General features: G+C 30.9%; 2 protein-coding genes and 1 long non-coding RNA gene across 3 annotated transcripts in view; 2 read left to right on the top strand and 1 right to left on the bottom strand.

The window, feature by feature from the left end:
- The first annotated feature begins 107 nt into the window (after nucleotides 1-107).
- LOC139510264 (uncharacterized) lies at nucleotides 108-4,078 on the top strand. Its single transcript, XM_071296753.1, has 3 exons — nucleotides 108-288; nucleotides 3,401-3,503; nucleotides 3,852-4,078. The coding sequence occupies exons 1-3, from the start codon at nucleotides 201-203 to the stop codon at nucleotides 3,979-3,981; spliced, it is 321 nt and encodes a 106-aa protein (XP_071152854.1). The 5' UTR covers nucleotides 108-200; the 3' UTR covers nucleotides 3,982-4,078.
- A 6,517-nt stretch (nucleotides 4,079-10,595) lies between these two features.
- Nucleotides 10,596-13,038, bottom strand: LOC139510263 (uncharacterized). Its single transcript, XR_011661863.1, has 3 exons — nucleotides 12,923-13,038; nucleotides 11,643-11,745; nucleotides 10,596-10,806 (listed from the first exon to the last, which is right to left on the bottom strand). It is a non-coding gene; the product is annotated as an uncharacterized lncRNA (long non-coding RNA).
- LOC139510260 (uncharacterized) overlaps nucleotides 12,205-14,540 on the top strand; it is a 28,280-nt gene continuing 25,944 nt past the window's right edge. Inside the window, exon 1 of the mRNA XM_071296750.1 lies at nucleotides 12,205-12,259. The gene's annotated coding sequence lies outside the window, so the exon portion shown is untranslated. The remainder of the gene's footprint in view (nucleotides 12,260-14,540) is intronic.

Raw genomic sequence — 14,540 nt, 5'->3', positions numbered from 1 at the left:
ATGATCGGAAGCAATCTATGAACATGTGTCCAGGATGTTAGTACGTGGATTTGTTAAAAAAAAACATCCATTCAAATACCAGTTTGATGATTAACAACACTCAATTCTATAATTGCCAAGCAAGTGTTTTGTTAAAGCAATTATTTTTTTGGATATAAATACGTAGCAGCATACATCTGGCTTATCTACGTTTTATCAACATGGTACACATTCAACTCTGTGTGTTTTTTCTGATCGTAGGACTGTCTTCAACTGTTGATGGGTACTGTTTTGCGCAGCCACCTACAGGTAAATTTAATCTTTTTTTATATATATAAATTTTAAATGTAAATGATGATAGTCATCATGATAACAACGCTTACCGAAAATTTATCTTGTACTTTCCAACTCCGTCTTACCTTTAAAAACAGTTTCAACTGAATGCGGTGCTGTATGAATAATTGGGGCATGAATTTTTACCAGTTAAAAATCATTTTCATCAATGAATTTAGACCTTTTATAAGAATTAATCGTTTGCCACACTTTTATTGCAACGCTGCAACTAATGTCATACATCACACGACGGAGCAATTAGTAGAGCAGGATCCGATTACCCTTTAAGATCTATTGATATTTTCCCTAGAGTTTATTGGAGTTGTTGTCGCTATTTTTAGGATTTCTATGTAGTTTTTTGCTGTCTTATTTATGTATAACTGTAAAGTTATTAAGGTATTTCTGGGGTATACCGCCATCTTGAATTGTACAATCACAGTAAAAATGGGACGAAAGATACCAGAGGGACAGTCAAACTCATAAATCATCGGTCTAGTTTTTTCCCCAAAATCTGCAAATTTGGAGACAGATATGCAATTTATTGGTTACACTGTTTATTTAAGAAAACTTAGTTATCCATTTCTTTATCGAAAAGGTTTCACAAATACCAAATATTTGTGCTTTTAGAATTTTTTTTTCAAAGAAGCAGTCCAAGGGGAGATAACTATTTAAGTAGAAAATTAATACTGGACTTGCAGGGAATTTTCATGTTTTACTTATAGCAAGAAAACACAATCGGTGACATCATTTTTATTTTTATTTTCTTAAAATGTTTTATAAAACCTATCTTCTCAAATTTTATTTCAAATTCTGTCTGATAGATTTCTTTTTATGCACAAAATGTGTTTTTTCATGAGCAATCTAAGCGAACTTTGTAAATTTTGAACAACTCGTACCTTGGAAAATAGCGTGGTGACCCATACTTTTTATTATTTTATTCAAAAAAGTTTATAAAATCAATATTTTGGCGTGTAATTTTTTGTTCTATACCCCTGAACTACCTTGAGGCAGGTGTTTTACAAACACAAATAGATGTTAAGTTTTACTTAATGCTTTCATAGATGCAAATATGTGAATAGAAAGTTTATAGCTTTAGCTGTAGAATTCTTATTAAAAAAGAAATATCACTAATGTTTATGGTGATGTTGTTGTTTATTTGAATAGGACGCATCTAATCTCATTTATTCTTTGAGAAAACTTATTCTTAAAAATTATCAATTTAACAACGTATTTTTACTGTGATATCTAACATAATTATATTAATCAACTACATAAAATTAACGATCGACGAGTAACGATCTTCCCTGTCAAAAATTGCAATTAAATTCGTGTCTACATTTTAAAACTTTTTCTTAATGATGCAGAAACAATAAGTATTAAGATCACGAAAATAAACTCATCATAGATACCAGAATTGAAATTTTATTTTTGCGCCAGACGCGCGTTTCGTCTTCAACAGACTCATCAGAAATGCTCGAATCAGAAAATGTTAAAAAGGCCAAAAGAAGAACGACAGTGAAGAGCATTGAAATTAGTTTAAGAGATTGTGAAAACTATAAGTTGCATATTTGTTCTTTAAATTACACTTTGTAATCAGAATTAAAACTTTTAAAAATCGACATTTTCCGATGTCAAAACGGTCATCCTCTGATTATTTGATATAGTAACACGTACGGTCAAATATTAAAATGGCATGATCTCGAATATATTCAATGGAGCACTTTTATATGAATAATTTATATTAAATTTGAATAGGCACGTTTACCGATTACGGAATTAGTTTAAAAAGTTACTTTAAACTTTTGTAAACTTTTATTTGTCGCGACCGGAGTTCGAACAACCACCCTGAGTTACATAATTAGTTCCTGTCCATAAACACATTCACTATACCTCTCGGCGTCCAATCAGATGATATTCAAAAGTTGATTTAACAAATATTAATGTGATACGAAACACTATATAATAGGGCTTGTCCCTCAATATATTTATTATTTGGTAACTGCAAAGGTAGGATGAGGTGGAGAGTTATCGTTAAGTGTTATACTTGTAGACATTTGCTAGGTCTTTGATAATTTAGCAATAAATAACCATTATCATTTGTTATCGTTTGATTATTATCAACCATTTCATAACATTTATAGAAAAAAGTGTCAATGTCATACGTTTCTGAATGCTTTGTTTGACATATGCGTATACAAAAATAATTGAATATCATTTTGTACGTCTGACGTCTTCACAAAAACTCAATAGTGACACGCGATTTAAAGCTATAAAAAAAGCAAGGAGGACCTTGAGTAACTCCTTTAGATCTTAGATCAAAGTATTTCTAAAAATCCTTATTATGCCATTGTTTTTTTCATATTATATCTGTTGTATATCTATGGATAAATGTCGGCTACACAGATGATCTCAATTTTTGTTTATCTTTTTTCAATGGTAATCTAAGCATCTTTCATTTCTACTAAACATACTAATTTCTTCGTTTTCAAGTACCTCTATTACTGAAACATTCGATGAATTACATTTATTATTCTGATTAATTAAACGATTGATAGTTTTGTCTGTTTTTAAAAAGTGAAAGTAGTAAATTTAATCAGAAAAAAAGATTATCGAAATAATGATCATTTTCACAATATTAGGTTTTCTAAATCATTGAACAAACATAATTTATAAATTGTTTGGTCGAACCACATGCATTAACTTTAGCAAAACTGCTGTTGTTTATGGCTGAAACATTGATATGTAATTTTCTGTACATTTTATTGATAACATGTAAAATTTTAAAAACTTAAAGATTTTCACATCGAGGCAAAGATTTGGCACACTTTTGTGATTTTTTTGTTTTTCGATGAACTTTAGTTTGTTATTGCCTTCCAACCGTTAAAATTTGAGCTAAAAGGTCGAGTCTCATGTAGACGAAACGCGAGTCTAGCGTATACAGTTAAAATCATAGAGTCATAGGGGAGTTTTTATGTATTTCAATAAATCTGTAGTGAATCCATTTAAAGAAATAAATAATACATTGTCAGTTAAGATCACATAAATACTTTGTCTGTCATTTAACCATCCAATCATTTGTTTTCGTTAGATTGTGTTTACAAAGAACAAATAATAAAAGACGGAACACGGTATAAATCTTTTGAAGAGTGTGTCAACTGTGATTGTAGGAAAGGATCCTTGAGTTGCTGCTTGTAAGTCGTTTTTATTTTCGTCACACTGGTTTCATTTATGCTACTCTATTTCACTAAACTAGAATTATCTGTTCTTTTTCTGGTGTACTTGTTTTTTTGACAATTTGTTCGCGAGTATTCAAATTCAAGATATTTTTGGAAATATCAAACTTAACGGATTTAATATATATGTGTTCAATTTGGGATAAAATTAAATAATGTTTTTTTTACAGTCATATGTCAAGATAAGTGTAGTATTCACATTAAATAAAGATAAACAAATACCTCTGTTTTCTCCATCTATCTTCCTTTTTCATCCTCAACCACCAAATTCCATTCACATGTATATAACTTGACTTTCTGTTTCAGCATTGGTGGATACATCAGTAGTCATTCTGATGATTGTAAAGTGGTAGCTGATGGACCTTGTTCGCAAAAGGCTGTCCTTATTAGTGATGAATCACAGCCTTGTCCACAAGTCTCCGGTGTTGGACGTTAAATTTAAAGAAAACTACGTATTCACTGAACGAAATAATGAAGTCTGTAAATCTTCTACTATTTTAATCAATTAAAAGCCATACATTTCTTGATAATTATATGTGTGTTTTTGTTCTAGCTTAAATGACACAGGGGGACCAATTAGTCCTTTTTGCATAACTTTAAGTTCGTCTGTTGTCGTCTATCGTTGTTTGTTAATTTGAACAAACATCTCGTTGAAGAATCTCCTTAGCCAATTAAAACCAAACCTGCCACAATCATCATTAGGGTAATTAGTCCAAGGTCCAATGATTCCACCTACTAAACATCATTGTTGCCAGGTTGAAAATAGAACATATGGGTAATAAACTTTTGTTTGCGTTCTTGTAAACCAATATTTCCATCTTGAAAATCGTTTTAGGTTGAAAAAATCTGATAAAACAAAAAAGTTAAGAATGTCACACTCTACCTAACCTACACCTTCTCGCTATTTGTCGGCCATTACTGGACTTCACAAAGGTTCCCGTAGAATTTTTACTTCATACTACAAAATATCTGACGCCAAAATAGAAAGTTATTGTTGTATGACGTCAAAAATTCAAGCGGGACAGATTCTCGGGTCAAACGGAATAAATTTCCAAGTAGCGATAAGGTGTATCTATTAGACCGACACTCTGATTGAATGGAGGAAAATTTTAAATGTCAAAAAAGATCATCAGAACATGATCTACAGATAAACATATAGTAAATATCGTCAATTTACTCCGCAGAGGAGTGTTTGGTCTTGCAAGCCAACGAAAGCTGAATAACGAATTCAGTCTAGGTGGTCGAATGGTCTAGAGCAATTTACACAGTACAGGCGGTGTTTTCTAGATATTCGATCCAATAGCATAAGTTCGAATCATGGCGAGGGAAGACAAACATTTGTAGATTCAACTGTATTGTGCTGATACTAAGAGGAATTATTAATATAATATATGTTTTCAGCCGAGTATCACCTTCACTGTGCTGATACTTAGGGGAATTATGAATATAATATATGTTTTCAGCCCAGTATCACCTTCACTGTGCTGATACTTAGAGGAATTATGAATATAATATATGTTTTCAGCCAAGTATCACCTTCACTGTGCTGATATTTAGATTAAATATGAATATAATATGTTTTCAGCCGTCAATCACCTTTACTGGTAATCCTATGGATGGATCTGTCGTAATGTTGTTAATTGTTTACACGTCTTAACATCTCTGTGACTATCTTTCTTTCTTTTATGATAGATAATTAGCTCCGACCAATTCCATCCCCGTGCCTTATATGTCATGTACTGTGTTACAATTCTAGATTCTACTAACGAGGAAAGGTAACACTAGGCCACCGAAAGCTGATTTTCTAGTTAAGTCTAGATGGTCGAGTAGTCTACAGCGACAGACACATTGCAGATCGTGCTACTCGAAATACCAATTTCATGAGTTAGAATCCAAGCGAGGGAAGAACAAAAAAGGATCAGATTAAACATTGTTGTGCTGATATTTAGAGTTATTATGAATATAATATGTGTTTTTAGTAGCGTATCTATTAATGAATATGTCGTAGAGTTGTCACTTCTATGGACGTACTTATATATAAAAATATTATATAAATTTCCGGTATTTAACAAAAAAGTCTAAACCATAGATCATACATGTAAGTGAGGTCATCGTTAGATAAATCCTATTATATGAATATGAACACCTTACAGTAAGCTGCATATGAAATTTAATCTTTAAATCCAAAGTTACTGTTTTAGCAAAGAAACTTAAATTTGATCATCAAATTTCTCTGTCAAAAGTCGTTAATATTTTCTGGCTTCCCCCATCAATAAGTAAATGCCCATCAATTCGCAGCTTGGTACGTCTGCAGAAGTTAAACCCTGAGCAGAATAGGCAAGTATGGACGCAGCATTCAAGCTTGCTACAGTTTGGATCAGATACAAATGTTTGATGGTAAATGGGAAGTCGCAAATATATTCAAACATGTTTGATGTCCTGCTGCATACACTTTAATATTTTAAAACAAATTAGGTATATTTTGAATTCAATTGACCCATAAGGTTTTGATAGCTGGTATATATCACATTGCGTCCATCATCGCAGTCTAAATCTTTGATTAAACTTTTTCAATAAAACTAGACGGCTAAGCGTAAAATGTAACTACTAATTTGGAGTTGTTATGCATGAGATGTTTAGTTATAGTAGTTATTGGCTATTATTTTGAAGCTGTAGAAGCTAGATTAAAAATGAAAAATGCAAAAATGATCATACAATCAGTTTATTCTGATATGTTTGACAGCCATTTTTGGAGTAATTGCCCCTTGAATGTTCATTTTTACATCCCTTACAACAAACTAGACCAGATCTGAGTACATTTGCAGTTACTGACAGCTAGTTGAAAGCCAATAACAACAAATTAAAGAAATGATGTATTTTAGACTATCAATCAGTACAATTTAACATCAAACGGAACAAGTGTAAAGACGTCAATAACAGTCTAGAAAAATGAACTTTTGCAATGCCTAAATACAGGTATCGACAGATAATACAAACAGGAACTTGCATATATATAAAGCTCTTGTGTTGAGTATCCAAAGTTAAAAAAAAAGATTCTCAAAAGATCAAATAAGCTCATGACACTTAATATGGTTATGGGAGATCTCAGATTATTGTTCAAAAAATACTATAGGATTATGTGTATATAAAGAGACTTGTATAACATAGGTCTACTAAAACCATAAAACCATCTCAAAAGTACTAATCCTCGTCTAAACCCGAATTCAAATTAGGGATCCTGATCAAGATGAAATGAAATACATAATTTGTCTAGTGATCTGAGACGGCAATATCACCGACAATACATTTTAAACAGGTGAATTATTTAAAATACAAAAGCTGATGTGTCTGATTTTATTTAAACCTATAGAAGGTTATATTAGGAACGGACAAAAAGTTACGTATGGGATACTGAGGACAGTTCTCAACACTACACCATTACAACCATGGTTTAGTCACGCATGTAGGAATGGGACCTTGCTTGTTACACAGCTGTATAAGTAAGATACCTTGGTTAAGACTGTATCATTAAACTTATATAATCTAATGCCAAAATATTCAATAAAAAACACACCCTTATCCATCTGAGACGAGTGGAACAAAAGAGCGATGGAAATATGATAGTTGTCAATTTATCTATAGAAACGTCTGTAAGATACTATCATATAATTTTGTAGATTAATTGCGTTTCTATCTGAAGATTACACCAGGACATAAAGGTATTTGTTGTTCGAGTAGAAAAATTTTTGTTTCGGGTTTTGCAATCATATAATTAACGTTGTTGATTGTGAGGGTCAGTTTATTCAGGACATTCCAAATCATATGGAAGGATTAATTTTATTGATATTTCCTTAGATAAGAAAGACAAACTTTAGATAGAAAGAAAAAGTGAGAAAATGTCCAGAAACGTGACACAAAAACAATTTAATGAAATTAAAAGTTAAGAAAAACTTCAACAAAAAAGTAATGAAAGTCTGTAAAGAAAGATACGACCAGAACTTTAATGTTTTGTGTTTTAAAACCTATATGTATTCATGCTGCATTTTACCACGACTATTGTTTTAATGCTGACTTTAACATTTAACTTTCATTTGCGTTTAACAATTGTTTACATGAGGTCAATTTGGAGAAAACATTCATATACATATTTGTCTAGGGGTCAGCTTAAGCATGTCTCCGGGTGCGGGAGTTTCTCGCTGCATTTAAGACCAATTGATGGCCTTCGGCTGTTGTCTGCTCTATGGTCGGGTTGTTTTCTCTTTGACACATTCCCGATTTCCATTCGTAATTTTATTCAAACGGCACAAAATTGATACAAAAAAATAATAAATGATAAAAATATTTTCTTGAAAAAAAAACAAGAAAAAAGATATATCATTCTGAATACTATATGAGGCAAGGCATATAAAACCAAAACACTCCTTAAGGTATCAACTGAGAATTTCAGACATTTGTTTAATTTGTATCCCCTGATGGTTATATATTTTTTTTCCCTTTCTTCTTATATCGAAGAAGTAACAAAAATTCCTCATATGATGGCGTCTGATAGTCTAGATAAATGGTTGCTTGACCTTTTGTACATTTCTGACTGGCAATATTATCTTTATTTATAATGTTTTAAGATTGTAGACATCATTACAATTTAACACCATTGTTCTATTTTAAGTCGTGCAGCCATGATTGATGATAGGTGGATTATCGGATATATCCTAAAATGTAAATAACCAGGATGGTAATGGCGTGGTTTGGTTTTATTTGGTCAAGTAGTTTCGGAGAAAAAGATTAATGTAAAAGTTTTTAAAAGGACGATGGACGCTAAGAACCAATTATTATTGTATATTAATAGCATTGGGGAAAAAAGTATGAATATAGTAAAAATTATACAGGCTTGTTTACATTAGTAAACAAATTTCATCAACAATTTTATAAATACAATATCAAAGACACTTCTTCACATTCAACGCCCAGTCATAAAAAATCCTCCTGGACAGGGCTGTGTCTCGTCAATAACAAGGACAGCCTTTTTAGAACGATGTCCATCTGGTACCACTTTACAACCAGCAGGTGTGCTAGAGATGCGCATACCGATACTGAAACAAACATTTTAGTTTGAAACATGTGAATTAACTCCTCATGGATAAAAGAATAACAATTGTGAACGTCAGACGTGAATTTCGTACAAAACGAATACAGAAAAATCAAAACGTTAAACAGTCCAAATAAAGTATGAAGTTGAAGAACATTGAGGAACTTAAATTCCGAAAGTTTTTGCCAAATACAAATTAGGTTATATATTGCAGAATGTGATGGTTAAGTATAAATTAGTAATAGTTGTTCAAGTAAAGGTTTTGATAGGGTTGGTAAAAATTGTGTATTGAAATATAATGCACAATGTTTAAACGAATAATAGGTGACGGAAGACAGATGCAGTTTTACATTTGTACCAAATATTCATGCTGTGGATTCATTTATTTTCATGGGTATTAATTTTAGTGAATTGCTTAAAACTTGCATTTTCGTGAATATCTGATTTCTTGGTTTTTCCAGTCTCTGTATACAAAGCGTTAAAGTTATGTTTGTTGCGATACCTATCTACGGAATTTTTTTTTCGGATTGATCCTGTTTATTCAGAACATTCCGACAATTACGGAAGGATTACTTAATCCTATTGCTATTGACTTTGAAAAGAAAGAAACAATTTAGATTTGAGGGAAAGGTGAGAAAATCTTGATTTTCATGGCTCATAAGAAAGGGGTTTTTATTGGTGTAAGTTCTGCCAACGGTTGCCTTAAATCGTTCAGTCTTTTGTTGCGTGTGTTTTGTTTTCAGAATGTTTGGACATGTAACTTGGAATTTCTTTAAGCTCAGGTGTTATTTTTTGTCGTCTTTTGGGTTTTACTTCACCTTTGGTATATTGTGTCTTTTTATTTCCCTTTTTTTTGCAATAACTCGTTTGAAATTGATGATTCCCTAAATGTGAAGCTTTCTCATTTTTGAACGCCTTTTCTGAATATGTTGTATATGCCATTTTCCTCTAAAATATATCCAAATAGTTTCAAATAGAACATGCACATAATGCATATACTAATATACCTTGTTGGGATCGTTCAACAACTTGTTGCGGCAAACATTTTACCAATTTTTTTTTTTTATTTTTATTTTTTAGTTATTTCAATAATCTAAGATTGGTTTGAGCTTACGAATTCATTCATCTTCTTTATATACATATTGTAAACAGAATTCTTGAAATGAGACCTTTAATCCGTAAAGAGAATGAAACCGGATAATAAAACTTTATCACCCAACATAATCGGAAAATGATATAAAACTAGCGGCTCTACCTGTGAATTCTGCATAAAAGCAACACAACGCACTGATAATATTTCAAATACATTCAAGAAAAATGCAAACAAATGAAGTATCAGCCTTTAAGACCAAACATTCCTCTATGGAGTAAACTAATGATATTTGCTATATATTTATATGTAGGTCATGTTCTGCTGATCCTTTTTCTTTCAATTTCCCTCTATTCAGAGTTTCGGTCTAATAAATACACATTATCGCTATTTGGAAATCTGCCCTGCTTGAACTTTTGACGTCATACAACAATCACTTTCCCTTGTGGCGTCAGATATTTTGTATTATGACGTCAAAGATTTACGGGAACCTTTGTGATGTCCAAATAATGGCCGACAAATAGCGATATGGTGTATGGTGTAACTTTTTTTGGCGTGTCAGATTTTCTCAATCTCAAATGATTTTCAAGATAGAAATATTGGTTTACAAAACCGCAGACAAAACTTGGATTTTATTACCCATATGTTCTATTATAAATCTTGCAACAAGTTAGTAGGTGAAATCATTGGTCATACTTATCAAAACTGATTACCTTAACGATAATTGTGGCAGGTTTGGTTTTGTTTAGCTAAGAAGATTCTCAAGTCGAGATTTTTGTTCAAATTAACAAACAACGATAAACGACGACAATAGACGGAATTAAAGTTATGCAAAAAGGACAAACTGCCTACAAAAATAACATATATAACCATCTAAAGGTGTGTGGCTCTTTATTGATTAAAATAGTAGAAGTTTTACAGACATCATTCAGTAAATATGTAGTTTTATTAGAATTTAACGTCCAACCATGGAGAATTGTGGACAAGGCTTTGTTTCATCAGCAGTAAGGACAGCCTTTTGTTTACAAGGTCCGTCAGATACAATTTTACAATCATCAGAATGAATTGTGATGTATCCGCCAATCCTGAAACAGAATGTCTAGTGTTTTACATGTGAAAATAATTTGATGGTTAAGTATATCGTGCATATAGTGATTGTATTAGTGATGAAATGATACATGGGTGGAATTGAGCTGGAAATATATAATGAATGAAAAAAAAAACAAATGTATATTAAATCCTTAAGTTTGATATTTCAAAAAATACCGGGATCTTAAATGCTCAAAAACAAATTGTTGAAAAATACAAGTACAACAGAAAGTATATATAACAGAAGAATACCATAATTTCAACATATTTGAACACTTAAACTATTTCTTTAAACAGTTATATTTACTTGTTTTGTATTCTTGTATTTTTTTATTTATTTATTTTACTATATTTATTTATGTATTCATTTATATTTTGTATGCATGCTTTTAACTTCTCTGTAATATATGGTTACACATGGTTTATGAGAAATAAACTATTCTAGTGTTACACAGTAGTAAAATACAGTAGCATGAATGAAACCAGTGTGACAAAAATATCATATTGAAAATATATTATTAAAATTCGTGGTTCACCTGTACCCATGAAACCCATAAAAATTGGTATCCAAAGAATTACATTGAATACCACATTTCATTTATCCTACAATATAGCTCTTAAAAAGATGTTAATCGAAAATGAAAATGAATGTTTTAAGTCAGTCATTTTTAAGGTTTGATATTTTTGAAAATACTCCGAAATCATATACGCGGAAATCAATCGACATTACAAAATTAGATCAAATAAGTACATCAGAAAAGCGCATATACAAAGTATCATTGATTATAGTCAAAATGAAACCAATATGATACATAGAAAAAAAAAAACTTACGAGCAGCATTGTAGTGATCCTTTCGAACAGCTACATTTGATGCATTCTTTGATAGATTCATAATCGGTTTTATGTTTTATTATTCTTCCTTTGTAGACACAGTCTAAAGAAAAGAAAAAAACCCGACTGATCAAATTACTGTTACAATCATTATAAACAAAGTATTCATCTCAAAGTAATATTAAAGCCTAACTCAAATAACGAAGTTGAAATGCATGTAAAACCCAAATTTCAGAAAGTTGGTCCAAATCTTTTGCCTCGTTTTTTAAACTCAATATTTCTCTGAAGTCATTTTAAACAAATCTTAATATTTTTCAACACTGTATATCACCATTCCCCATGTTTCATTGAAAAATCGTCTAACAAATAATCCTAAATTATTTTCAAGATAGAAATTATAGCAATAGCTATAAATATTGAAAAAACGTTGCACTGAAAATTCTTTATAAGAACTTTTAAATTAATTAACTACCGTACCAATTCGGAGCCTGTAGTTCAGTGATTGTAGTTTGTTGGTGTCTGTTATAGCTGATAATACTGTATGTTTTTTTTCTCATTTTAGAAGGCCGTACGATTGCCAATAATTTCCAATATCAACTGCACTTTAACCTTGGAAGGTAATTCTTGGATATATGTTGATGTTCAAATCATAATATATAGTAATGTGACTATCATTTCTGATCAATTGCTGTGACGTTCAACTCAATTACTCTACTACCCGTTATGAATTTTAACCATATAATAATACTCGAGGAATCATTTGAAATCGTATACTGAACCGACATATACCGATACATTGAAAATAAAAAATGCAATTAAAAAAAAAATAATTTGAATCATTTATTCTGCAATAAGAAAGTGGCATCGTGATTGTGATAAGTTAAGTTAGAATCTTATTTTCAAAATAATTATTAAAGAAAACAAATGCAGGACTCTTATTTATCTACACGAAGAACACTTTTATAATATTTATATAAAATTGATGAATTGACCGTTATCATATTAAATCCGGTATACTGAAACTGTTATGATGAATGAGATTAGCTGCGTCCGTAAGAAAGTTTGGTGAAATACACGTTGCTTCTTTTAAAGAATAATCGTGCTTGTAGAGAGGTATATATTTAATTGGCGAAATTAATTAAATTTAAATTAAATTAATGCCCTTAGTATTCATGTGACATATGAGTTGTACAACAATTACAAGTTTTAACAGTTTTAACAGGTAAACGGAAAAGAAAAATGGAAAATGAACACTCGGTAAATGAATAATTAAAGTTTACCTGTTGTTTTCTGCAGAAAACAGAACCCATCAACAGTAGAGCACAGCCCTACGATCAGGAAAAACACACAGAGTTGAATGTGCACCATGTTGACAAAACGTTTGGATAAATTAGTGAGATGTATGTTGCTAAGTATTTATACATTCAAAAAACTAATTGCTTTTTTTTGAAATCGAATATAATAAAATACGTGTTAGTCACAATCAAATTAAGTAATATTTGTATTGATATTTTTTTGGACAAACCAACAAACATACAATAAACTTCAACACATGTTCATAGATTGAAAATGTTTATTGTAAAGGTTGTTACATAATGTATCTAAATGCAGTATAATAAAATGAACTTTTAAATTGTGAATTGTAATATAACATATGCTGTCTTTTTTAATTGTTACAAACCTTTTTATTAAATAAATAGTAAAAATGATATCATTATATTTAGCTGTGGTGACTCATGTAATCAATATTGGATTGGTGAAAAAAAATTATCTGAACGACAGAAAATGTTCAAAAGGGAAACTAGTATTCCTATACTTGTATTTTTACATAAGTTACGTCTGACAAGTTACGTTTGACAGACAATAAACGAACTTTATAACATAATGATGTCTGTCTAATTTGTTTTTCTTTTTTTGATTCTAGTTTATACAAAAGTCTTGATTTTCTTTTTTGCAATGTCTCATTTTTTTCAAGCCGGAGCATAAATAGTCATTTTACACAATGGGTTTGTCCATTTTTTCAAACCGAACAGTCCCCTATATTTTTGAATGCAGATGCGTGTTTCGTCCTTTTGAACACATTATTGACACATTATAGTCCAGGAATAGTAAATGGGACAAAATTTTGCATACAACTTTGAACTATAACTGCAAATCGCGAACATAATGCATTCATCTCTTTTATAATCTGAATCATTACTGATTGAATTCTTTCGAAATCTGTGAAAAGTTTGTATAGAAAGCACTTTAGTCGTTGAAAAACAATCTTGAACTTTTCTGAAAATCTTTTTATCTCAAATTTTTAATTTGATATTTTTTCTATGAAAAAAGCTATATGCTGTTTATACATGCATCTCTGTTTTTATATATATATTCATATGGTAAACAAATTCTTACTTGTTTATATTCGGCGGTTGCAATGCACAGTAAGGTGTACAGTTTCGGATTTTGGCCCCTGTAGACTTTTCGAATATCAAAGCTAGTATTCATTTTTGGATAGCTGAGGGTCAATATTGCCTTCATAGTGATGGTTGTAGGAATATCAATATTGTGAAATGTATGTATTATGGGCTGAATTTATATAACAGTCAGTATTTTCATATCCATACCAGATTTTGATTAGGAATTTTTTGGAATAATGTTTTTAGACCTTGTCGCATGATCTTTATGATTAAATCTAACGAAAGTATTTTAAATGGCCGATTTTGTCGATTCAATAATATCAGATAATATATCAGAAAAAAAGCTTAAGAAAAAAGATCCAATGGAAAAAAAAACTGTCATACACCTGACTGGGTATTATATCCTGTGGTCGTTGATGGTAAATATTGTTGCTGTTCTGCGGCTTGCATGTTGTGTCGACTATTAGCTTATTTGATTGCGCGTTTCTCTGTTATG

Source organism: Mytilus edulis, chromosome 2, assembly GCF_963676685.1.
Source record: "Mytilus edulis chromosome 2, xbMytEdul2.2, whole genome shotgun sequence".
NCBI classification, from domain to species: Eukaryota; Metazoa; Mollusca; class Bivalvia; order Mytilida; family Mytilidae; genus Mytilus; species Mytilus edulis.
Note: the sequence above shows the minus strand (reverse complement) of the source record. Positions and strands in the feature narration are given on the sequence as shown.